At 43.7% G+C, this 25617-nt stretch overlaps 1 protein-coding gene across 6 annotated transcripts in view; it reads right to left on the minus strand.

Moving 5' to 3' along the window:
• Positions 1-25617, minus strand: part of slco4a1 (solute carrier organic anion transporter family, member 4A1) — a 53633-nt gene that overhangs the window by 13119 nt on the left and 14897 nt on the right. For 2 of the 6 annotated variants that reach the window (XM_007884667.2, XM_042341759.1), the window contains exons 2-3: positions 2157-3097; positions 436-526 (exon numbers count right to left, since the gene is read on the minus strand). In XM_007884667.2, coding sequence (XP_007882858.1) covers positions 436-526; positions 2157-2913 — 848 coding nt within the window. In that variant the 5' untranslated portion in view covers positions 2914-3097. Of the gene's footprint in view, positions 1-435; positions 527-2156; positions 3098-6587; positions 6647-17408; positions 17428-22114; positions 22203-25216; positions 25454-25617 lie in introns of those variants that run through there. The other 4 variants (XM_042341760.1, XM_007884693.2, XM_042341761.1 and 1 more) reach the window with 4 other exon arrangements.

Raw genomic sequence — 25617 nt, forward strand, 5'->3', positions numbered from 1 at the left:
CAATGTTCGCCCTGCCCGGAAATCATTGGATGAAGCATTTGAGATTGTGTGATAAGATACATCAAATGCAAGTAGAAAGTAAAGTACATCTAGACCCACCCGGGTGGAATTTCTACCCATTATTCTTTGCCCATCTCCCAAAACACTTCTCCCTTAAAGACATTAGAAAGGGAAGATTCCAGCAACTTGCTGCCCAAGTTTCTAGAGCGATTATCCATCAGTTAGGGACTGTCAGGAAATTAGGGACCAGGTATCCAGCAATTAGGAAATGGAAATCAGGCTTGGTTGAAAGTGAATTGAAATGATCAACTGAACAAATTGCAAAGAAATCGATTACTGTACTTACAAAGCTTTCTGCAAGCCCTGGAAAATAATTTGATCAAGCTCTCTCATGCAGTCATATAAGTAAAATGCAACTGAAAGACAGTAACTCACTTAGTGTTGATCTCTGTATAAAACTGGAGAAAAAATCCTCCCAGCAAGTAGCCAGCTGCAGGTCCGACAATTGCTGCTGTGTAGAAAATGCCTTCAAGTAGAAGCAAAACGAATAGTAACTGGTTATGGAACATCGGCATTGCTCAGCGTTTCACCATACAGTTTGTTACTAGTTTAAAGATTTCTTGCTCATTTGTTTTGTACTGAATTAAAATCACGTCTCACCCTCCTCAGAGGAAGGCAGCGACAGTTTTACATTTATACAGCGCCTTTTATCACTCGGAGGATGTCTTAAAGCACAAATACAATGTAGGTTCAGCACATTTTAATAATACTCCTTGCATTTGATATACAATAGCAAGACCACATAATTACATTCGTAAAGCGCCTTTCATGTCAGGAGGACATCCCAAGGCGCTGGACAGTCAGAGCTGGGGGGTCGGGATTGGGGAAGGTGGAGGGAAGGGAGGGAAGGAGAGTGATTGAAGGCACAGTCGAAGAGGAAGGTCTTGAGATGGTTCTTGAAGAAGGCAGTGGAGGGGGCGAGGCGGAGAGACTGCAGGATGGAAGGGTGGGGGTAGAGTGGCTGAAGGCTTACCCGCCAATGTTGGGGCGGGTGAGGCGGGGGATCTGAAGCAAGCTGAAGCCCACTGAGCAGAGGGAGCGGGCAGGCTGGTAGGGGTTTAGGAGGTTGCAGAGGTAGGGGGGAGCAAGGCCATGAAGGGCTCTGAAGGTAAAGACTAGGATCTTGCACTGTATCCTCTGTGTGATGGGAAACCAATGGAGTTGGCCTTATGCCACTCTGCCCCCACCCTCTGGAACTCCATGCCGCAGTCCCTCCGCCTCACCCCCTCCCTTGCCTCCTTCCACACCCATCTCAAGACCCTCCTCTTTGACCATGCCTTCGATCACCCTCCTTCCCCCACTGCCCTCCACCCTCCCCGATCCCGCCCCCGCTTGGGTCTGAAGCACTGACTGTCCAGTTCCTTGGGACGTCCTCTCGACGTGAAAGGCACTGTACAAATCTAATTTTGCTGTAGTTGTTGTTAATCCACGACTATTTGTGGGACGTTGCTGTGCGCAATTGGCTGCTGCGTTTCGCCCACAAAATATACAGTCAGTTCACTTGACAGTATATTCTGTGAAGCACTTTGTGACGCCTCAACGAGGTGATAAGGTGCTATATCAAATGGACGAATTATTATTATGTTATCCTTTTGCACTTTTTGCAAGAATCTGACACTCGTTACGCATAGTATTTCAGCTATAATGGCAGTATCGGGCTAGTTTGAGTGACATTGATGAAACCATTGAGCTCAACACTCAAAATAGTTTATCCTCAAGTCTGGGCCAAGACTGAGGGAACTGATGATTTGCCCCAAATCTCTATCCATCACCCACACTCTCCAACTGGTCAACGGGAAGAGTGAGCAATGTCTAAAATAATCCAGAGGCAATGAAACCTCAGATCTTCCTTATCAATAAAACACTGATTTCAGAATTAACATAATTTATTCATTTTTCCAAATGGGCTATTCTGCATGGAAGAGACGTAATTAATCCTTCCGAGACCTAGGCAGTGGTCTACAACACTCCAACGCGCATCACCAATGCTTTACATAAGATGCTGTCCCCTTCCGCGTGGTATAAAATGCATGTTCTCCTCGCATGTGGCACAGTGCGACTGGAGAAGGCCTGTCCCCCACCCCTGGGAAACTTACTAATGTAAACAGGAGCGTAATTTGACTTGACGTTTTCATCCAGGTAAGTCACCCCCAAGGTGTACAGCGGCGTAGCCCCTATACCATGCAGGAACTGGCCGAACATGAACACAAACCTATAGTTGGACATGCTGGATGTGACTCTGTCACATCCTCCAGTCTGGTTCTGGAGGCACAAGCCAGTCTGTTCGGACAAGTTCACCTCATAATGGCCGGAGGTGAAGTGAGGCAGAGTGAACATCACAGAGCCAAGAGCCATGATCAGTACTCCCCAGCCCAGCCAGCGAGGTTTGTGGCCGTAACCACCAAAGTAACTCACGAACGTCAGGCAAATGCAGGCTGCGATGTCGTAGGAGCTGGCGATCATCCCGCTGTGGTAGCTGCGCAGGTCAAACCTCCTCTCGATGGAGGTGATGACCGTGTTGATAAATCCATTTACGATCAACCCTTGGAGGAAGGAAGCACCGCAGAGGAAGAAGAGCATTCCTTTGGGTGTGTTAAAAACCTGTAAACACTTGGGCTTGAACACACTCCAGCCGCAGAGGTTCTCCGACTTGTTGGGGACAAACTGGAGTTGGTTTGAGTTCTCGTGCGTGCACAATGTCCTCACATCGGACATCCCACTGTTCATGGCATCGTTAGCCTGCTCTGAAGAAGCAGGATTTTCCAAGGCGTTAGTGCTCGTGAAGGCTTCATTTAGATTCAGAAGCTCTTGCCTGGAGCTGAAAGAAGCGTCTCCTGTCAAGCGGTTCGACATTTCTGATGAAGGTTTGAAAGGTCACTGCTGTCCGAAGGTGGCTTCTATTTCCCTCCTGCTCTCTCTTCCACAGCTCTGGCTCTTGTGATCCTTGAATGTAACAAGAATGTGTTGGCACTTTTCAAACTTCCATTTCACATAAGATCAGAGGAGAGGTAAGAAACGTTAAACCTATGTCCGTGCCCTGTGAAGTGAACACACATGTCATCAGCATTTAATTCAAGCTGCTGCTTCCCCCACCACCCCCTAATCAGATAAACTAATAATAATAATCCCTGGATTTGATATAGCGCCTTACCACATCGTAGCGACATCTCAAAGTGCTTTGCATGTTTTTTGGGCGGCAGACCATTGAACACAAACAGTCATTCATGTTAAAGGTATTTTATCAAATAAAAGGATAATTATTAAACAGTCCATTTCAACTGCAGGAAAGCAACAGAAAGAAGTGGTTGTACTCTTCTAGGTTCCAGAATATTTAGGGTTAAGAAAAATCAATGTGGGCGGGGGGAGGGGTGTTAAGCAAACATTGTCTGTTAATGGGAATTGATTTTGAGCTGATGCAGGGGTTGGAAGAGGGGATTAGAAAGGGTTTAGGAACATATGGAGTACAAACACCAGCACAGACTAGTTTAACTGAATGGCCCATTTCAGTGCTGTAGTGTTCTATGTAACTGATTTGACATAGGCCAGAGGGAACAATTATCTAATGAGAAGAGTATAAAAAGACATGTTCTGTGCATGGTGTGATCACCACATTATTTTCAAACGTAAAAGTAACAACCTTAATTCAAATCAACCAGTTTGTTTGATGTATTGTACACGAGCTTTGAGTTTGGGATCCATAAAATCCCAACTAGCCTTACACTGTGGTGTGGCACTGGCTTTATTGCCGTGTACGCAGCTGGCCAGTTTGCTCTCTGCACACCAGCTGGTTTCCCTTGATGATAAAAGTCTGACTTCCAAGTCATTGTCGATGATATTTCCTGGTCAAAAAACGGGGGTCAGTGACTAGAAGCCATTTTTTAAAGATAAAATGGCCGATTGCCATGCGATTTGGTCATTTCCTGCTTTGCCCATCAAAGCGGTGGTGACCTTAATGACTAGGTGAGAGATTAAACCGAGGACCTAACCTCCCTGCTTAGCTTTGTTGAGTAACGTTATTTGGATTATAGCCTATTATTTTGCTTTTGTAAAACCAATTATGGTTCCACCTGTTTCACTTTCAATCGTAACTTATTCCATTCTTCATTCTTTGGGTTCACAAGATTGGTTCAGATGAAGAATGCTCCTTGGTCCCTTTTATCTCAACTGTCTTTTCTCCCCCACATTCAAGCCATGACCCACCCTGCCTTCCCTCACATCTGTAACATCGCCCACTCCGCCACTACCTCACCCCTCAGGCTGCTGAAAGTCTTGTTCATGCCTTCATCGCCTCCAGGCTCGACTATGCAAACCCCTTGCTTGTCGGACTTCCCAACTCCTCCCTCCACAGGCTGCAGATAATCCAGAACTCTGCAGCCCGTGTCCTCTCCCGCACCAAACTCTGTGACCCCAACTCCCCCACTCTCGTCCGACTCCATTGAGTTCCTATCCTTCAGAGGATCTAGTTCAAGATCCTGGTCCTCACATACAAAGCCCTCCATGGCCTCGCCCCACCCTACCTCTCTGACCTCCTAACCCCCTACCAACCCGCCCGCTCCCTCCGCTCAGCCGGCTCTGGCCTGCTCCACGTCCCCCGACCCACCCGCCCCACCATTGGTGGGAGAGCCTTCAGCCACTCTGCCCCCAACCTGTGGAATTCCATCCCCAATCACTCCGCCTCACCCCCTCCTTAGCCTCCTTCAAGTCCCGCCTCAAGTCCCTCCTCTTTGACCATGCCATTGGTCACCCCCTTTTCCTCCCCTCCCTTCTCCCCCCCTGACCCCAGCTCGGTTCTGAAATGCTGTACTCTTGGGTACGTCCTCCCGACTTGGGACGTCCTCCCGATGTGAAAGATGCTATACAAATGTAATCTTGTTGTTGTTTTATCTCATCCTTCCAGAACACTCACCCTACCTCCTCCCGTTACAGCATCATGCTGTCTTTTTAAGTTAGTCCAGTGTCCTGGGCTCAACCACATTTTCTGCAACCGGTTCCAGTCATGAATTACTTGCCAGGTAAAAATAACTTGTCTGCCCTGAACTTGCCCCTTTGCAAATCTGAACCTGAATCCCCTTGTTCTGCTGTCCCTGAAAGTTTTGTTCTGGTTTTCACTTCTTCAATTGCATTTAAAATGTTCGAAAAACTCAATGAAAAATCCACGGCTCTTAGAAGTCTTCTAACAAGACTGAATATACTGAGTGAATTAGCAGAACTGTCCCTCGCAAATGGAGATCCGTAATGACAGTGGTGTTTTGGGAGATTTGCGTGACACGGAGAAGGTGCCTGAAGCAGCCACAGGCCCTGTTAAATCTTGTTCCTCGCGATCACTGAGAACATGAAGCAAAAACACCAGTGGCCGAAATTACTCTTGCTACACCAGTTTGCCGCAAGTTAGTTTGGCTATTGCGGAAAATCGGCTTCCAAACCAAGACTGACTCCTGCATGATTTTAAACATTAGGATGATGCGCTCGACTATGGCCATGAAGAATCTCAGATTTTGCTGTTGCTTTGCAAGCAGCTGTTGATGGGCATTGCATTCCAGTTGTTCTCAAGCAAAAGCTGCACACTCCAAAACTGCCTGACACAGCTTCTGATACTAACTGAACCTGTCTGACCATCCACCAGGTGCTCCTCAAAGAACTTTAATTGTTGCTTTTGGTCGCAACAATTAAATTTCCCTCGAATTTGCTTCTCCCTCACCACTCCCCCCCCCCCCCCCCCCCCATCTCCAAAAAGCATTCGACTCATTTATAAAGGTAATAATTCACCTTGCGAGGATGTAGCAAAGCACTTCACTGGATTTTTACTGTAAAGAAGTAATTAGGCAAATAAACAATTTTACCTGGGGTGTTGTTGGCCAGCACACCGGGAGACTGTATAACTATAAGTCCAAGTTGCAGGCAAACTTGTGTAAGTCGTATAAAATCTGATTTAATCAATAATCTACGCCACACGTGCATAATTCAATGCAGCCAGGACGTGCTCATGCGGTGACGGATCAAGACTACATTTCCCGAGATTCAATTCGGCTTGATACGTCTCCAGATGCGCACTTCCCCACAACCATCGGAATCGCAGGAAATGAAGCTCTTCTGCACATGCACTGATAAGTCAAGACAACGTTTTCTGGGTTTCAATACAGCCGGTAAGGGAGGGAAACTGCTTCTTGACAGGGTAGATAGTGTGAAACCGTTTCCCCTGGTTGGTGAATCTAAAAATAGGGGTCATAGTCTCAGGATTAAAGATCAGCCTTTTAGAACTGAGTTGAGAAAATATTTCTTCACTCAGAGAATTTATGGAATTCTCTACCCCAGAAAGCTGTGAATGCTCAGTCATTGAACATATTCAAGACTGAGATCGATAGATTTTTAAAAACTAAAGGAATTAAGGGATATNGGGGGGTAAATGGAATTAGGTTAGAAGATCGCCCATGATCTTATTAAATGGTGGGGCAGACTCAAGGGGCTGAATGGCCTGCTCCTAGACCATAAGTTGTAGGAGCAGGAACCCAGGCTGATTTTTCCCCCACCTTAATCTGAAGCACTAATTCTGGAGACTATACCAGGGTAAGATCAGCTAACTCCACACAGACGACAGATCAAACCTGGGATCTTCACTCATATATAGCACAACAACTTGCGTAACATTTGAAAAATGTCAGATGGAGCTGCAGATATTATTTGAGCTGTGCATCGATCAAAAGCGGAGAGGGAAAAACAAGGTATACATTTCAATTGCTTCAGCAAAAGAGGTTCCTTGGTCTGTGGGTGTGCAAAATTCTAGGACAGTAAAGAGCAAAAGCAAGGTACCTCCAGTTCACATTAAGGTTAGAAATAGATCTCATCAGTGCTGCCAATTATTTTTCTTTAGGCTGAGTCTCATAACACAGTTGCTACTTAGCACGATGTGAGGAGACGATGGTTTCTGGAACTGTACCAGGAACTCCCCAAAAAATCAAGCAAACCTCATGCAGTACAATTACAATGATAGCCATTACACACCACTGAGGAATCCTGCCGATTGCATAACCTCATTTAAATGTAGACAAATTGGATGCATGCTGACAACCTCAAGCAGAATGAACCATAGAACTTTACAGCATCTGACCCATCATGTCTCTTTCAAAGAGCAATCTACTGAGTCTCATTTACCTGCTTCTTTTCCCTATACCCTTGTAAATTGCTCCTTTTTAAAATATCTAGCTAGTTCTGTCTTGAAAGACAGAATGGATCATTCCTGGACAGTATGTTCGCACTCTGCAGAGCATTCTAACGATTCTCTGTGTCAAAAATATTTTTCCTGATCTCCCCCTTTGCTAACTAAGCAGCCAACATATTGCAAGCTCAACATTTACATGCAGTGAACTCCACGTGTTGATAATGTGAGGAACCTGCCCACGTTTATACTGAAGCACAATTCCACCCACAGTCAAAATATACAACTTGCAATTGTATCGGGCTTTTTACTTAGGGTAATGTCTCAGAACGCCTCTGTACAATCCCCAAACACATCCACATGAATCCGCCTAGTCTTCAGATTGGGTTAACCATGAAATTCATTTTAAAGCCCTCCACGGTCTTGCTCCTCCCTACCTCTGAGACCTACTGAAATCTTACCAACCTGCCCGCTCCCTCCACTCGGTGGGCACTGGCCTGCTTCATGTCCCCCGCACCTGCCCATCCCATCCTCAGCAGTCGGGCCTTCAGTCTTTCTGCCCCCACCTTCGGGAACTCCATCCCAGAGTCTCTGCATCTCGCCCCTTCCCTTGCCTCATTCAAGGCCCATCTCAACACACTCCTCTTTGATAGTGGCTTCAGTCATCCTCCCACCTTGCCCTCCACCCCTTTTGCTTCCAGCCCCCCAGCTCAGGTGTAAGCCCTTGACTGTCCAATGCCTTGGGACGTCCTCCCGGCGTGAAATTCCATAATCAATTCCATGGTTTGCACACGATTAACCCAGTTTGCACATGATAGAACTTATTTTCAAATAGATAACTTGAGTCGGTTCCTGCTTTTACCCTACAAGGAACGTGTTAAGTTACAGTTGACTAGAACCTCAATAGTAAACATTCAAGATATCAAACCTGTTTAACATTTTTACCTCCCCGTGAGCAAACGCTACACAATACTGATTCAGTCACACCCCTTCCGAGAAGGTTTATAATAATAATCCTTGCATGTGATATAGCACCTTATCACGTCTTCGAAACGTCTCAGTGCGCTTCACAGAATATACGGTAAAGTGAATTGACCGTGTATTTTGTGGGCAAAACCCAGCAACCAATTGCACACAGCAGTGTCCCACAAACAGTGGTGGATTAAGTGACCACATTATTTTTGTTTTAAAATATTTTGAAGGAGTTAGTACCCTTGAAAAAGTGATCGGCCAATCGACTAACAACTGGGTTCCTACTTACTGCTAGGTAAATAGAGGCATGAGTATGGAGTAAGGAAACTTGCCCAGCGTTTCGCCCTGCCCTGGAATCGAACCAAGGTCCTCCTGCTTGCAAGGCGAATGCTCTAACCACTAGGCTACATGACTCTTCGATTCTTAGTCAACTCATGGTTAGATTTGAGAGTTATACTGGTAGATTGCTAATTCACACATAAATTATACTTTGGTAAACCCATCTGCAGGGAATGAAGGAAGGAGCAGGGAGGTGGGATACCATTATTACCTCTGAAAATGTTCAGGATAACACAAGTCTCTGCTACAAGTGGCATAGTAACCTGTGCCAGCACCAAAATAACACGGGCCAGCTGGGAAGTAATGCATACTCTCTCCCCAGAGGAACACATTCTGCTTACCGAATTAAGGAGAGCATTAGGCGCAAGTTGGCAAGAGCGACAGCTTGCAGAACCCAGAGTGTGCGTTGGATTTTAACCAGGCAAAACTGCATAACTTGCCATTGTTTGGCAAGGTTCCACTGCTTTCCAGTTAGGACCCATTGTGGCTTTGGCTTGCAGGGTTAATGGGAACCGAGTGGGAAGAATCCCTGCCCCCAGTGACTGCCATCAGCAGTGCCCAGGCGAGCTGCGGACCGGACTTGCTTTAGGAACCGGACCACAGAGGATTGACTCGATCATTGCCAAGCGTGTCATACCTTGAACCCAGTTCAGATCCAAGTAGCTCCCTCTTACCTCGTCTCCCACCATCGCACCAGGCCAGCACCACTGCAACACAGTCCAGGGCCATTGGCATACAGCCCTGCATCACTGTAACTTGTAATTATACAGCGTTCACTTGGGACAATGTCTTGGAGTGCTTCACAATAATGGGGTTGGACACTGAGCAAGGGAGATGGGGTGGGATAGGCGACCATAGATCTAGTTGAAGAGACAGGAATTACCTCCAGTCTCCAGGCTCGTGCAGTAAGTCTTTCTGCCAATAGCTTCACATTACATAAAGACCATAGGACATTGCAAGGTCCTACAGCAACCAACCCCATTGTGCAGCTTCAGTAACCCACAAGGTGATTGGGATAATTGTGACTTGCTCAAGCGGCAAGTTCAAAGTTTAACAGCTTGAGCTTTGCTCTCGCAGATAAAGCACCTTATCACTTGCAGCCTGGCACGAATCGGTATATTTGAAAAATCAATGCACTTTCCTCAGGACACCTGTAAGATTACAATTTAAACTTTGCCAGCATAGAGAGTGTGTATGCATACAAACATGTACTTTCGAAGAGCTAATACACAGCTGTGTATACACAAATATATCCACACAACACATGCTTTCAAATTTAATTCTTTACATAGGTTACCATCAGTCATACGAGCCCTTAACACAAACTACTGATGAGATGGGACCCTAAAGTTTCTTAAATTGCGACCACATTTTTTTTTAATCTAGCCTCTACCGGCTTTGTTACAAATGGTGATATAATGCAAATTTTTGTGCTTGTCAAATCCACCACACCCTAAAGGAGGTGACTGAATCTTTTGGCACGACAATTTCTGGGGAAAGAAGGTGCACAGTGAAAAACTCTTGTGTTCGGGCCTGAGGTTTCCAGCAATTACATGTCTGTTGCGTAAGTCAATCCTGGCTTTTCCTTTGTTTGACTTTTCTTTTCTGGCATTACCCATAAACAAGCTCTTTAAATGACTTTATGATTTGGAAAATGCTACCTTTCAGAATACTTTACATTTCATTTTCTAGTAACTTACCAGCAATCCGAAATTCCTCACCTCAGGCCTAAGACTGTCTATTGCCCTGCTGCTTAAGTGATGAATTTTGGGAAAAGGGTCTTAACTTCAGCCTTATAATAATCATTGCATTTTGATACAATGCCTTATATGGTCAAAATGTCTCAAAAAGCTTCATACAGATTATTATTTATTATTGTAGAATGTAAAAATTGTGTATTTTGTAGTTTAAAACAGCACCCAGCAGCGACCCACAAACTGCCATGAAGTGAATGACCAATTTTTTCTGGGGGATTGTTGGCCAAGACACTGGGAGAAACTCTTCTCTGTCTGAATAATGCCATGGGATCTTAAACATCCACCTGAACAGGTAGACAGCACCTCGGACTCAACTAATGCAGATGTATACATTGAAAGTTTTTTTTAAATGTTTAAACTGCTTTATACTATAGATAATAACACTGATTTATGATATTAGGGTGTTTAAGTTGAGTTTCATCTTTTGAGTACGTTATCCTTAACTTGTTTTATTGACTGGAAACTAAAGATTGGCTGAGCAATATTTTTCTTGGCTAAACTAAGTGTGTAAGGTCTTTTGTTCCGTCATGTGGAGGTTTTACATGTTTTCCGATATAAATTTGAATTGTTTCTAACGACAACAAACTCTTTTCATATTGCATGGACATTACATTGAACGTTTTTTGGATAAACATCAATCTGTTTTTATTTCCCCACCTCCAAACATTTATACAGTTGAGGCATGTTTCTACAACAGACAAAGCAGAGATTGGCTTGACATTCTAAACACAGACAAACAGATACTGTAGTCTTTAAGGGAAACAATACGTCTCTTTGATTCTGCCTTCCGCCACATCCCTCGTACAAGTTCTTGCCCTGCTGGCTCCCTGTTTGTGTTCCCACGTCTCTGTTTTGAGATCATTTTCCCATGTGAAAGGCACAATATTAGTGCAAATAGTTTAATTTTGGGAAAAAATACATCATTTTGGTTCAGTACCATAGTTTGTGTTAGGGGCTCGTATGACTGATGGTAACCTATGTAAAGAATTAAATTTGAAAGGCTCTGGAGAGGTGACAAGTTTACACACATAAATGAAGAAATGCGGCTCGGATATTGATAATACGATGATTTAAGTGACACTGACAAGTTAAGACAGGGTCGAGTTATTACTGTCATTACTTTAATATGAAAACAGCTTTGAACACCTTCATCTACAAAACACATAGTCACGGCGCTTCACAGTAAATCCTGTGAAAAATTAACTGAAAGCAGGATGTCTTCTGCAATGGTAATATTTTTAGCAAATACAGTCAGGAGATTCCTTTGTCCCTGGACAGACTAGTTTTGTCAGCCATCAAGGCCTATTACCTGCAGGCAGTGCAAATTAATGTTAATCATCATTCAAAACTAATCAATAGAATTGTTTTGGCAAACTAAGTGTCCAATGAAAGATTATTTTTAACCATTTAATCTCAAGGTATGCGTTAAGGAATTTCTCACTTGCTATAAAGTGCACACCTTAAATAATGACACAAGTTTTTTTTAAAAAAATGATCTGCAATAGAACTCGAATACTTTATTCTATGATAGCTGTAGTCTCAAATATTCTTGAGATAATAAAACAATAAAGTTTTTCTTTTGAAAAGAAACTTAAAAAAGGTCCTTAAGGAAGTGATGAACTGTACAACAACAACAACTTGCATTTATGCAGTGCCCTTACGGGGTAGTATCTCAGAGGGTTTAACAGTGGCAGAGCCTGATGCCGAGCCGGTGGGAGGTGACCAGAAGCATGGTTGAAGAGGAAGGTCTTCAGAGGTAACCTTCCTCTTTGTTTATGGACGATTACACAAGTGCATCTCTTAATCTTACCTGTTCTACCACTTTGATGCAAAATAGAATGAGAAATTCAAATCTCGATCTAGGTTCATTCTATTTTCTAAGCACATCAGAGTACACACTTTTTCGTGTAATCTGATATGCTTAGAACCTTCCTTTTGTCCTGTATCTTGGCGATTAGAGCACTCGCCTCGCAAGCAAGAGGGCCAGGGTTCGATTCCCCACAGGGCGAAATACTGGACACGTTTCCTTACACCACATGCCTCTGTTTACCTAGCAGTAAGTAGGAACTGGTTTTTTAATTGATTGGCGGATTGCTTTTCTGGGGGTAATAATTCCTTCAAAAAAGGAATGCCTGTGGTTATTATTGGAACTCACAGAAAACCAGCTTCAAAATTAAGATGACAATTTGTTCACCTATAAATACACTGTCACTACTTTTTACAGTAAATCCTGTGAAGTGGTTTGAGACATTCCGATGAAGTATCAAGTGCTATATCAAATACAAGAATTATAACAATAGTAAAAATAATTATTTCACAGAACAACATCTACCCCATTAAATTGAGCAAAAAAAAGTCCAGCTAGCCAGTTAATCCTTACTCGCACTTTATTTTGTTACAGCAGTCGAACTTCCTTCTACTTTATTACAATTATAATAATAATTATAGTTTTACTTATAATAATAATCCTTGCATTTGATATAACGCTTTTCACGTCTTCTGGACGTCCCAAAGCGCTTCGCAGAATATACTGTAAAGTGAATTGACTGTATATTTGGGGGCGAACGCGGCAGCCAATTGCGCACAGCAGCGTCCCACAAACAGTCGTAGATTGAAAATGACCAATTTATTATTGTTGTTTTTGGAGGGATTATTATTAGGCTCTGTGTGGAGTAAGGAAACTTGCCCAAAGTTTTCTGGAATTGAACTCAGGTCTCTCACTTGCAAAGCGAGTGCTCTAACCACTGAGCTACAGGACTCCACAATTCATTTGTGTTAGTGTGATATTAGTTCTGCACTAAATTATTTTAACAATCACTTTTATGTTAAGCACTGAGATGTCTGGCTATAGTTTGAGATGCACAATGTGAGGTCTTAAATAACACTGTTATGTTAAGCACTTGGTTATGGTATCTACAACAACAACAAATTACATGTATACAGCGCCTTTCACGTCGGGCGGACATCCCAAGTGGCTGGACAGTCAGGGATTTGGACTCGAGCAGGGTTTGGGGATCAGGAGGGATGGAGGGCAGGGAGGGTAAGGGTAGAAGGGTGACCGAAGGAGCGGTTCAAGAGGAGGTTCTTGAAACAAGCCTTGAAGGAGGCAAAGGAGGAAGCGAGGTGAAGGTACTGTGGGATGGAGCTCCAAAGAGTGGGGGCAGAGAGGCTGAAGGCCCGATCACTGATGGTTACTTGGGTACAAGTGGAGTTCTGAGGCTTAGACCCCCATTGATAAGTTTAGTCTGTGTTGATAAAGCATGTTTGCCATTGTCTCGCTGTGATTTTATCATGAATGACAAGAGATAATCGTTTCATTTCAAGGTTACTGTTTCATTTTCATGCAATGTTCCATCAGAGTTTTGCTTAAATTACATCAAATGAACTGAAGGGGCTTCTTCATCTGAACCAAGTATGTGAAAAATGGGGCCTCTTGAGGAAATGTGTAGGAGCATAATATTTTCCAGAGAGCAAGTCTGATGAAAGATGTTACACATCGTTTGGACAGATGACTTGAGTACTAATGTCAAGTTCTGTGTTACACTAATATTAATTAAAGACAAACCTCACCCAGCTTGACAATGCACAGCTGTATTTTCCGTACAGAGTTTATTTTCAGAAGAGAGCAATAAATCTGGATAACACTGTGGGAAATTCCAGATTCATCTCTCAAGGAAAACAGTAACAGCGGTGTCACAATTACCCTACTTTATGGTACTTGGCCATTGCAAAGTTCACTAAAAAAAAATCTTGAATCACTCACTGAATGTGTGATTTTGTAACGCTTCGAATCAGTCAAAGTGAGTGGAGATTAAACAGCTGCTTGGAATCCAATAGCACATTACGAAACAAGATTCCCAAAAGTTACGTCAGGTGCTTGAAATGGCACGCAGAGGAAAAGGGAAGCCAGAAAGGCCAGAAATAAACTTGGTAAACACTGACCTCATGAAAGCTGATGTCAGCTGGGAACATATGAACAGAATCACAGCTGTTGGTCAAATCAAGTGTGGAATGAAAGAGATTCATGAACTTATACCATAAGACTTGTACTTGGCCACTGTAAAGTTCACGGAGAAAAAGCTTCAATCACTCACTCAACGTGTCCGTCCATTCATCTTTGACTCCACCATCCCAAAGATTAGATGTTTACCCCCAAGACAACAGCAATGATTTGTGCCCTTTGCAGATCATCTCTTGAACCTTATCTGCAGGTTATCGTTAATAATCCTAATTATATACCGTTAGTTAGTTCGTTAGTGACTATCCTCCTTGGGGCGGGGGAGATAAGTTGGGTCTTCTTGGAACTGAACTGGCTCCAAGGTAACATGCTTGGCAACAGAATGTCAGAACTGAGTCAGAATTGACCCTCTGGCAATCTTGGTAGTCCGGTTCCTGAGCCAGGCGAGTCCTCAGTATTCCAGGGCACTGCTTATGCCAGCACAACCAGCCTGGCTCATCAGCAGCACCAGGAAGGGCAGACCGGTCACTGAGGGCAAGGAGTTATCCCACTCAGCTCCTGTTAACCCTCCTTGTTCCGCTACTCACAGACATCATAAACCTCTCCCTATCCACTGACACTGTTCCATCCCTTTAAAAATGGCCATCATCACTCCTATCATTAAAAAAACCCTGGATCCATCTCTGGTCTCAAACTACCACCCTATCTCCAACCTCCTTTCCAAGGTCCTGGAATGAGTTGTTGCTTCCCAGCTTCCCTCCTTCCTCTCCAATTGGGTTTCTGTGCCACCCACAGCACAGAAACAGCTTTGGTCAAAGTGACAAATGACATTTCGTCCATCTACGACCAGGGTTTCCTCTGCCTCCTCGTCCTCTCTGCTGCCTTCAATACTGTTTACCACTCTATCCTTCTCCAACGACTCTACTCTCACCTCAACCTTCATGGATCTGTCCTTGAATGGTTCAGATCCTACCTCTCACACCATCCCCACTTCATCTCCAAAAACGGCTTCTCCTCTAGCCCCTGCAACGTCTCGTGTGGTGTTCCTCAGACTCTGTCCTTGGTCCCCTCCTCTTCAATATTTATATGCTCCCTCTTGGTGACATCATCCACAGACATGTGGCTCAATTTCCACATGTTTGCGGATGACACCCAACTCTATCTCTCTGCCTCCACCCTTGACTCCAGGACCACTGCTGTACTGACAGAATGTCTGTCAGACATCAAGTCCTGGATGAGAGCTAACTTTCTTTAGTTGAATGTCAACAAGACCGAGGCTCTCCTGATTGTCTCTCGTCAGCGCCTCCACACCTCAAGCATTGACAGTATCATGATCCAAGGATGGACACTCCACCTTACTAAGCTAATCCAGAACCTTGGCATCTTGTTTGACCCTCAGCTATCCTTTCTATCCAATATCTGTGCCATGACACACTCTGCCTTCCCCCTCTTCCGCAACATCACCCAGCTCACACCGCAGACGGCTCGAGACCCTCATACACGCATTCATAACATCTAGGTTTTGACTACACAAATTCCCTGCTCGTCAGCCTCCCCAACTTCTCCTTCCATAGGCTGCAGATCATCCAGAACTCTGCAGCCCGTGTCCTCTTCAGCACCAGGGTCCGTGACCCTATCACCCCCATCCTCGCCCGACTCCACTGGCTTCCCATCACACAGAGGATACAGTTCAAGATCCTAGTCCTTACCTTCAGAGCCCTTCATGGCCTAAGTCCCGCCTATCTCTACTACTAGCCTGCCCGCTCCCTCTGCTCAGCGGGCTCCAGCTTGCTTCAGATCTCCTGCCTCACCCACCCCACCATTGGTGGGTGGGCCTTCTGCTACTGCCCCCATCCTCTGGAACTCTATCCTGCAGTCCCTCAGTCTCGCCCCCTCTCTTGCCTCCTTCAAGACCCATCTCAGGACTCTCCTCTTCGTCCATGCCTTCGGTCACGCTCCTTCTCCCCCTGCCCTCCACCCTCCCCAATCCCGTCTCCCAGCTCGGGTCCGAAACATTGATTCTCTAGCGCCTTGGGACGTCCGCTTGACGTGAAAGGCGCTATACAAATATAATTTTGTTGTTGTTGTTGCAAACCAAAGCCCTAGCTGGACAAGCCGCGGGAACGCTTGCTTGGCAGCAATATCAATGGCAAGCTATACAGTTTTAGCTGGAGAGACTCCAGCAGTACCCAAACACACACTCTAGGGGGCCCAAGCCTCGGCTCCTGCCAACCTGCGCCTACTACTTTCCGGAATTGGATAAGCAGGATGCGTCCCTCCAGGGAAAGAGTAAGCATTCCATTCCAACAATCTATCTGGAATTTCCACGTGGAGGTGGGATGCATGGAATTCTCAGTTTGGTTTGGATATTCTTAAGCAAGGGCTTGTGCATGCGTCAGACATTTTGTCAGGTACCCATTCGACCATAACTTGAATGGGATAATTAGCACATCCCACATAGCAATTTTCGCCCATAGGTCTCAGTTGTAAGTCGACCATCAACCACCTCTACCAACAAAACAGGTGCATCAGCCAATTCTGACTCATTCTCTGATAAGCTACCTTTTCGAACACGTGGAGTCCTGTAGCTCAGTGGTTAGAGCACTCGCTTTGCAAGCGAGAGACCTGAGTTCAAGTCCAGGCAGGGCGAAACCTTGGGCAAGTTTCCTTACTCCACACAGAGCCTAATAATAATCCCTCCAAAAAAAAAAAAAAAACAATAATAAATTGGTCATTTTCAATCTACGACTGTTTGTGGGACATTGCTGTGCGCAATTGGCTGCCGCGTTCGCCCACAAATATACAGTCAATTCACTTTACAGTGTGTTCTGTGAAGCGCTTTGGGACGTCCTCCCGACGTGAAAAGCGCTATATCAAATGCAAGGATTATTATTATTATTATTATTCACGTCACACCAACAACACCAACAACAAATAACATTTGAATAGCACTTTTCAAGTCAAGAGGGCATTCAATCGGAGTAGATACAACCTAAACAAATGTTACAAAATGAATCAGCAAAAACACACAGTCTGACGACAGTTTAACAGAGGAAAGATTAAGAGGGTCGGACAAAACAGTACTGCAAAAGAAAATCTAAACTTTTACATGCAGGAGCGAGATGTAAAAATCAGATTGAGAAAATAAGCTCAGGGGTGTGATACTCACACAGAAATCGCAGCAGCCTAACTGTGTACAAAGTAAGTTACAAACTTAGTGACACATTCCCATGTTAACTTATATCCTCAGGATCAATGAGGAAAACAATTATAAATAACTTGGGGAATTACCAAAAACTTTGAACTTGGCTCAAAATTTATTTTTCATTTTGCCTCAGTCATGGAAAGCAGCACAATCCAAAACATCATCCTGTTTGCATCCAAGTATCTGACTGGAAAACTCGCTTAATTTAACTGTTCCAGATCTGCATTCAATTAACTTAGCTTGTTTTGCAACTATTTAGGTATTAGTAATTCAGGAAAAAAACCCTGTTGTGGTCAACCTTTCACCCTATTGCGATCAACTTTTCATAGTACTGAACAGTAGAACCAGAGGACACGGCCTGCAATTCAAGGGGGTAAATTCAGAACAAATCTGTGGAAAATACTTCAGTGAGCAAGTAGTAAACTTACTACTCTCTACCAACAGGCTCCCTAGGGAGAGATGGAAGCAGAAAATGTTGCTTGTTTCATGAACAAATTAGATAAGATTTCTACTAAAAAATAATATCTACAGTATATAGTTTGGGACACGACATGTCAAGCGACTGTGAGGATGGTAGAAGGCGAACTAGATAGTAATAATAATAATCCTCGCATTTAATATAGCACCTTCTCATGTCTTCGAGACGTCTCAAAGAGCTTCACGGAATATACTGTAAAGTGAATTGACTGTATATTTTGTGGGAGAAAGAAATGCAGCAGCCAGTTGTGCACAGCAGTGTCCCACAAACAGTCGTGGATTGAAGTGACCAATTTTTTTCTTTTTTTTTCTTGAGGGATTATTATCAGGTGTGTGGAGTAAGGAAATTTGCACAAGTTTTGCCCTGCTGGGAAACAAACCCAGGTCTCTCCCTTGCAAGGCGAGTGCTCTAACCACTGAGGACTTCTATATCCTAGATGGACCTTGGTCTTCTTTCACCTAGCAAATTCTTATGTTATATGACATTCATTGTAATACAATAAAATAATAATCCTTGCATTTAATATAGCGCCTTAGTGCTTCATTGAAACGTCTCAATACACTTCACAAGATTTACTATAAAGTGCACTGACTGTATTTGTATGTGAAAACGGCAGTCGATAATGCACCCAGCAGTGATCCACAAACAGCCACAAGCGCTTTGGGACGTCCTCCCGACGTGAAAAGCGCTATATCAAATGCAAGGATTATTATGAAGCCATCAGCAGACAGCTTTGCTCTGAGATCTGGTTCAGACTCAATAGGCCAAATGGCCTCTTTCTGTGCCATACATTTCTATGATTCTAAGTGAATGTAGCAGCAGCGATTTCTTTAGATCCATGTACAAAAGACATCAGTTTTATCAGAAGTGTACCAGTAATTTTCTTTTGCTTGCACAGCTACTGAACAACTGAGTCCTCTTTTCATTCATCCACAATTCCAATACGACATCAAACTTTAAAAAATACAAGCAGAAGAACAAAAACTTGCAAAGCAGGTTCCCGCCCAGTCGTTGGCTATTGTTTTGTGCTGACGCTGAGAGCAAGTCAGTCAAAATAAAGGGACTGACGAAAGCACAGAGACAACAACAAAATTACATCTATATAGCATCTTTCATGTCGGGAGGACGGCCCAAAGAGCTGCACAGGCCGAGTTTTGGACCCGAGCTGAGGGTTGGGGTGGGGGAGGGGGGAGGGCTAGGGGGAAGCAGGGAGATGGAAAACACGATTGAAAAGGAGGGTCTTGAGGTGGGTCCTGAAGGTGGTGAGGGAGGGAGCGAGACAGAGGAACTGCAGGATGGAGTTCCAGAGGGTGGGTGCAGAGGCTTAGCAACATTTTAGGATCAGGAGTTCATTGGTAGTTATTTTCAGATTTGATGGGACAAGGAGAATACAAAACATGATAGATTTGCATCTCCCTTATGATGACGAGCATATTCCCTGTGATAGGAAATCTGCACCACTGAGAACAATATCAGAAGGCTTTTCAAGACTGGGTTAGAAAATTTGCCGCTTTTAAACTGTTGCATGGAACCCACTTGAGCCAACAGCGGAGCAACTGATCATACATTTCCTTCTGGGTTTAGGAAAGAGGATCTAATTGCAGAATCTTTGATGACAATTTGCATTGAGAGCCACCCTTTGCAGAGCGTGGTGCCTTGCTTTACAGGGAGGCAAAATAATTTAAGAATCGAAAGTTGTGGGTTCAAGCCACACGTTGGGATTTTGAATTTCATATCATCTAGGCTGACGCTCCAATGCAGTGTTGGGCCCACTGCATTGTTAGAGGTACCGTGCTTCAGAAGAGATGTTAAATGTAGATCCCATCTGCCTGTTCAGGTGGGAATTAAAGATCACCTGGTACTAGCTGAAAAGAGAAGGCAGTTTCTCTCTCCCGGTGTCCTGGCCAACAATTCCCCAGATAAAATTGGTCAATCACTTTATGCTGTGTGCAAATGGCTCTCATGCTCACCTACAAAATACACAGTCAGCACACCTTAGAGTATGTCCTGTGAAGCCCTTTGAGACATCTTCCTAATGTGAAAGGCGATATGTCAAATGTCAGGATCATTATTATTATAAAAGGTATGCAAAGCATTTCCACTTGGTGGCTAAACATTTGGCCTCTGAATAGATTTGTAGGTCATAGGTATTGAATGACACATGGAAAGATCATTTTCTAATGCCTAAAAGTACTATCTATCTCAGGTTGTAACAGGATTTGTTTCCCATGTGCAAATATACATGTCTGAGCCGGATACTGATGGAAGGGCGCAAAATTTCTGATCCTTGCATTTGACATCGCATCTTATCATGTCGAGACATTTGAATGAGCTTCAATATACTAAATATACTGTAAAGTGGTGTGACTGTGTATTTTATGCCTGAACACAGCAGCCAATTTGCATACAGCAATATCCCATAAACAGCCACGGAGTGAATGACTGATAGTATTTGGGGGATCGTTGGTCAGGAAACTAAGACGCACTCTCTTCTCTTTTCGAATAGTGCCAAAGGGATCTTTAACTTCCAGGTAGACAGGCAGATATGACCTTAGTTTAACACCTCATCCAAAGCACGGCACCTCCGACAATGCAGTGCACCCCCAGGACTACACTGGAGTGTCAGCATATACTATATGGGTTCCAAGTCCTGCATAGACTTTGGAGGAGGCTAAATTCAGTTCAATTTAAGAACAATTTCTTCTCAATTTCGTAGAGTTTTGAAAGAAAATTACTTCTTCTGAGACTGAAATATTTCATTTATTTATGAGGTTAATTATGAAAGAGACATCCCAAAAGGGCACTTATAACAGTATATATATATATAATGATAATAATAATAATGGTTGAGAGGAACAAAGGCGACAACAGTTGAGGATATAATAATAATAGGAATAATCCTTGCATTTGATACAGTGCCTTATCACATGTCGTTGAGACATGTAAAGTGTAGTGACTGTATATTTGTAGACAAACAAAAACATGCAATTGTAATGAGGGGAGAGGAAAAATTTACTATAAGGGAATATGAAATCTGAGTTTTTTAAAAAAATTAATGAATGATTCAAGAAACGGGGCGGAGTAATTTTTTGTAAAAAACTTATTTTTCTTCAGGATCCCCTTCTTTCCCCTGATATTTTGCTCAATTAAGTTACTGTTTGTGGATTACCAACTTTATATACTCAACTTTATGAAAAATAGGACAGATTTATACTGCAGCACAACTGTGTGCTCTCTAGTCCTGTAATCCTCACTTACATGAAAGTACCATTCCACATTTACCTTTTCTATGCTGTTAAGTAACTTAAAGAAAATTGGTCACTCACTCTATGACTGTAGGACATTGTCGCATGCAGGCATAAAACACACAGTAAATCCACTTTACAGCATATCCTGTGAAGCACTTAATGACATGATAAGGCACTGTATAAATCAAGTCCAAAGGTTATTTTTTTAATCTTATTTACACACAATGTCCCACAAATGGGCATGAAGCAAATGATAACTTCATCTGGAGGATTTTCTGGCCAGCATACCAGGAGAAACTCCCTCGAAATGGTTTCATGGGATCGTCTAAGATTCTCCTGGAGCTCGGTGTGACGTCTTATCTGATAGACAGCACCTTCAACAATGCAGCGCTCTATGAGCTCAAGTCCCAAACACACAACGTTCTGTTCCAGACGCTGATAGTGTTACCAGCTCAGCCAAGCTCACAGTAGGCAGAGTCTCAAAAGCAGAGAGCACTGGATTCCCAGCACGCCTTTGTTTGTTTTCTTCCAGCTCAGTGTTTGCAGGACTTATTTGTAGGTTTTCAGGTAATGCTGCATATTTCACGTGGAAATTGCCATTTTACCAGCAACGGTTCGGATCACAAAAGACATGTTAATCAGGAGCAGTGAGTATAAGAGCTACAGTTAATGAGGGAGTTTCTGTGAGCGGGCAGCGAGACAAGCCACACATTTACTTTCATCACAACTGGCTTTTTGTTTTGCAGCTTAACGGATGCAGCTCTAAGTGATTTAACTTCAACGGGTTGTGCATTCACACAAGCCAAAAATACAGGTGCAGGCAATGCCCCTTACAAGAATTCGTACTACAGCAGCGGGAATCGACACTTTAAATGAGGGCAGGGGCTGGGAGTGGGAGAGAGCACAATTTCTGCCAAATTCCGCCTCCCCCATGCCCCTCAAACCTTTTAAAAATCTCCGCGGTCATGTTTCAGATGAGTTCAGCATATTGTTCGTCTTTTGTCGTTGATGGCTGGCTCGCAGGAATCCACTCTGGGTGAAAAGACAAACCGTCGGAACAATTCTCGCTTCTGTGAAATACGTTGCCCATTTTCAATCCCTGGCTCTATCGCTGATGATTTCACCTCTCCTCTGCTTCTCGCCGGCAAAATACTATCAGTGGGGCGGGAGCAAAGCTGTGCGTTTCACACTTAGCTTGCCCTTGGAGCGACTCCCTGGCTGAGCGACCAGATCATCCCATTGTTCTGTAATTGTACGTTCCACGCAAATCACTGTAATTTGTAGCAGCCAGTGCGCATGCATTCGACTCTCGTGTTAAAGGATAAATCTACTAATGACTGCAAAGCTAGTAGTGATAGTTGCTATGGAGAGCATTTAGCCTTAGAAAGAAAAACTAAATATTTTCCTTTGTAACTGCTTTCCAAACGATTACTCCCGTCTAAAGGATTTTTTTTTAATGAGTTTAATGATTTTCTTCCCCACCCCCCTTCCCCACCCACAACCACCATTTTCTCCTCTGCTGCACAGGAAGGTTCATGCTGAGTGGTCAAAGTCACTAATGACATTCTGAACACCTTGTCCTCCTCGACCTCTCTGCCGCCTTCGACACTATCGAGCACTCCATCCTCACACACCGCCTCTCCTCTTTACTTAACCTTCGCGGACCTGCCCTTGCCTGGATCGAATCCTATCTGTCTCACGGTCTCCACTTTGTTGCCTCTCCCGGACTGCCCCCGCACTGTCATGTCTGGGGTCCCCCAGAGCTCTGTCCTTGGCCCTCTCCTCTTTAATATCTACACGCTCCTCCTTGGTGACATCATCCGCAGACATGGGGTTAACATCAGCCAGATTTCAGACCAAGGGACAGATGCATTCAACAACAATAACAACTTAGATCTATATAGCGCCCTCCATGCCGGATGGCGTCTCAGAGCGCTTCACAGCAAATGGATCCCGGGACCGAGCCAGGGGAGGGGAAGGAAGGTGACCAAAGGCATGGTCGAAAAGAAAGAGACCTGAAAATAGGAAGGGAGGGGGCGAGGCGAAGGGAGTGAGGAAGGGAGTTCTAGAGCCTCGGGGCATAGTGGCTGAAGGCACGGCCGCCGAGGGTGGAACGGAGGACTCGCGGGACGAGGAGGAGGCCAGACCCGGAGGACCGAAGGCATTCGGGTGACATTTGTGACAATTCACAACAACAACAAATTAGTAAACAACAACAACAATGGTTTTGAGATCCCAGTGAGTAAACTGAAAATGCCCAGGGAAACGGGTGTTTCCCTCAACCTACCCATAGTACAATGGACAAGCAGTTTATTATCTATCATCTGAAACATAATAAACATACCATTTTTGATCTCTCCAGAGAACTGACTCCCCCACCCGCTCCCACCTCCACCTACCCCATTTAATTCAAGTGATCACAAGTTATAGAAACAAAGTACAGAATAGTCTGGATGTTGAGTCTTTGAAGCTACAGAGCGTTTTAGCCGTTAAGGCAGCCTTTTAAGATCGTCCCTGAGCTGCCAACTCTCTTACTTCCAGAAACAGTTAAGTAATAACAATAAATAATAATAATCCTTGCAGTCGATAAAATGCCTTATCACGTCAAGGCACTTCACAGGATAGACTGTAACATGAATTGACTGTCTAATTTGTAGACAAAACAGGGCAGCCAATTGCGCACAGCAGTGTCCCACAACAGGCATGAAATGAGTGACCAAATCATAGAATCATAGAATTATACAGCACAGAAAGAGGCCATTCGGCCCATCGTGTCTATGCCGGCTCTTTGAAAAGAGCTATCCAATTCAACCTCACTCCCTCGCTCTCTCCCCATAGCCCTGCAAACTTGACCTCCACAAATAATTATCTACTTCTCTCTAAAAGGTTATTATCGAATTGGCTTCCACCGCCCTTTCAGGCATTGCATTCCAGATATGAACAACTCGCTGTGTGAAAAAATTTCACCTCACCTCCCCTCTGTTTCTTTTAACAACTATTTTAAATCGGTGTCCTCGGGTTACTGATCCACCCGCCAAGGGAAATAGTTTCACAGTGTTCACCCAATCAAATACCCTCATAATTTGGAAAACTTCTATTAAGTCTCCTCTTAACCTTTCTGCTTCAAGGAGAATATTCCTAAGTTCTCTGGCCTCTCCTAGAAAATTATTATTATTATTATTTGAAGGAATTGTAACCCTTGGAAAAGCACTATGATTCTAAATTCAAAGTGACTTAATTGCACAATGCAGTCAAGATGAACTGACTCATCACAAAAATTGTATGCCAAAGCTTGTAAGTATTAAGAAACCCTTGGTATTTTCTACGTGTGGAAAATCCAACGTCAGTACTTGAACTCACAGTCTAAAGCTGACACTCCAATGCAGAAGTTAAACCAAGTACCCGCCGGCCTGTTCAGATGAACATTATACATTTGATGGTACTCGTCAAAAAAAGAAGGGAGTTTCTCCTTGTGTTCTGGCTAGTAAATTCCCTAAATAAAAAATTGGTTACTCATCCCATGGCTGTTTGTGGGACATTGTTATGCACAACTGGTTGTTGCATTTCATCAACAAAATATACAGTCAATTCACTTTACAATATATCCTGTGAGGCACTTTGAGACATCTCAATGACATGTTTGCTTCTCACATTTCTTTTGAAATCAAATGTGAGGTTTATTAAGTGTCATGAACATGTAAAACTGGATGCTAAAAGCAATTTCAGACCAAGCACTACAATTCTGATAACAAACATTCCAGTGCTGTCAGTTCCAGGCAGACAATTAAGATAGAAGAACTATTACGCCAGGCGACAATACAAATGATTTCCTCACACCCCTATACAATAAGCATTTGATTTATAATGCCACTGAGTCATTGGCGACAAAGAACAAAATCAGGGTAGGGCCTGTTTAAATTGTCAACAGCTACCTAACAGCTACCAACAGCTTACTTTAACCTTGCTGTTTCACTTTTTCCAAAAGTATGTTTTACAATGTAAATAAGGGCAGAACAGAAACCAACCAGAGGGAAAGTAGAACACACCTATTAGCCGCTTGTCATTGTTCATAGTAGTCAATATTTTGCTGTGTCTCAAGGTAGGAAGCACAATGGAGATAGGAGAACATTAATTATGAGGTATAGGAGCTCATAGGGTAGGCTGATAGGGTGACGCTCCAGTACAGTCTTGGGGGTGCACTGCATTGTTCAAGGTGCTGTCCTTCGGAGGAGACTTTAAATGGAGGTGTCGTTTGCATGATCAGCTGGATGTTAAAGATTTTGTGGCACTATCTGAAAAGAGAAGGGAATTTTTCCACATGTCTTGGCCAACAATCTTCGCAGCTTAAACAAATATTGGTCATTCACTTTATGGCTGTTTCAGTCTGTGCAATAGTCCCAGTCAGTTTGTGCAACACAGAACACTTTCTACTTCCATGTCAATCTTA

The sequence above is a fragment of the Callorhinchus milii genome, unplaced genomic scaffold (genome assembly GCF_018977255.1).
Source record: "Callorhinchus milii isolate IMCB2004 unplaced genomic scaffold, IMCB_Cmil_1.0 Scaffold18, whole genome shotgun sequence".
NCBI classification, from domain to species: Eukaryota; Metazoa; Chordata; class Chondrichthyes; order Chimaeriformes; family Callorhinchidae; genus Callorhinchus; species Callorhinchus milii.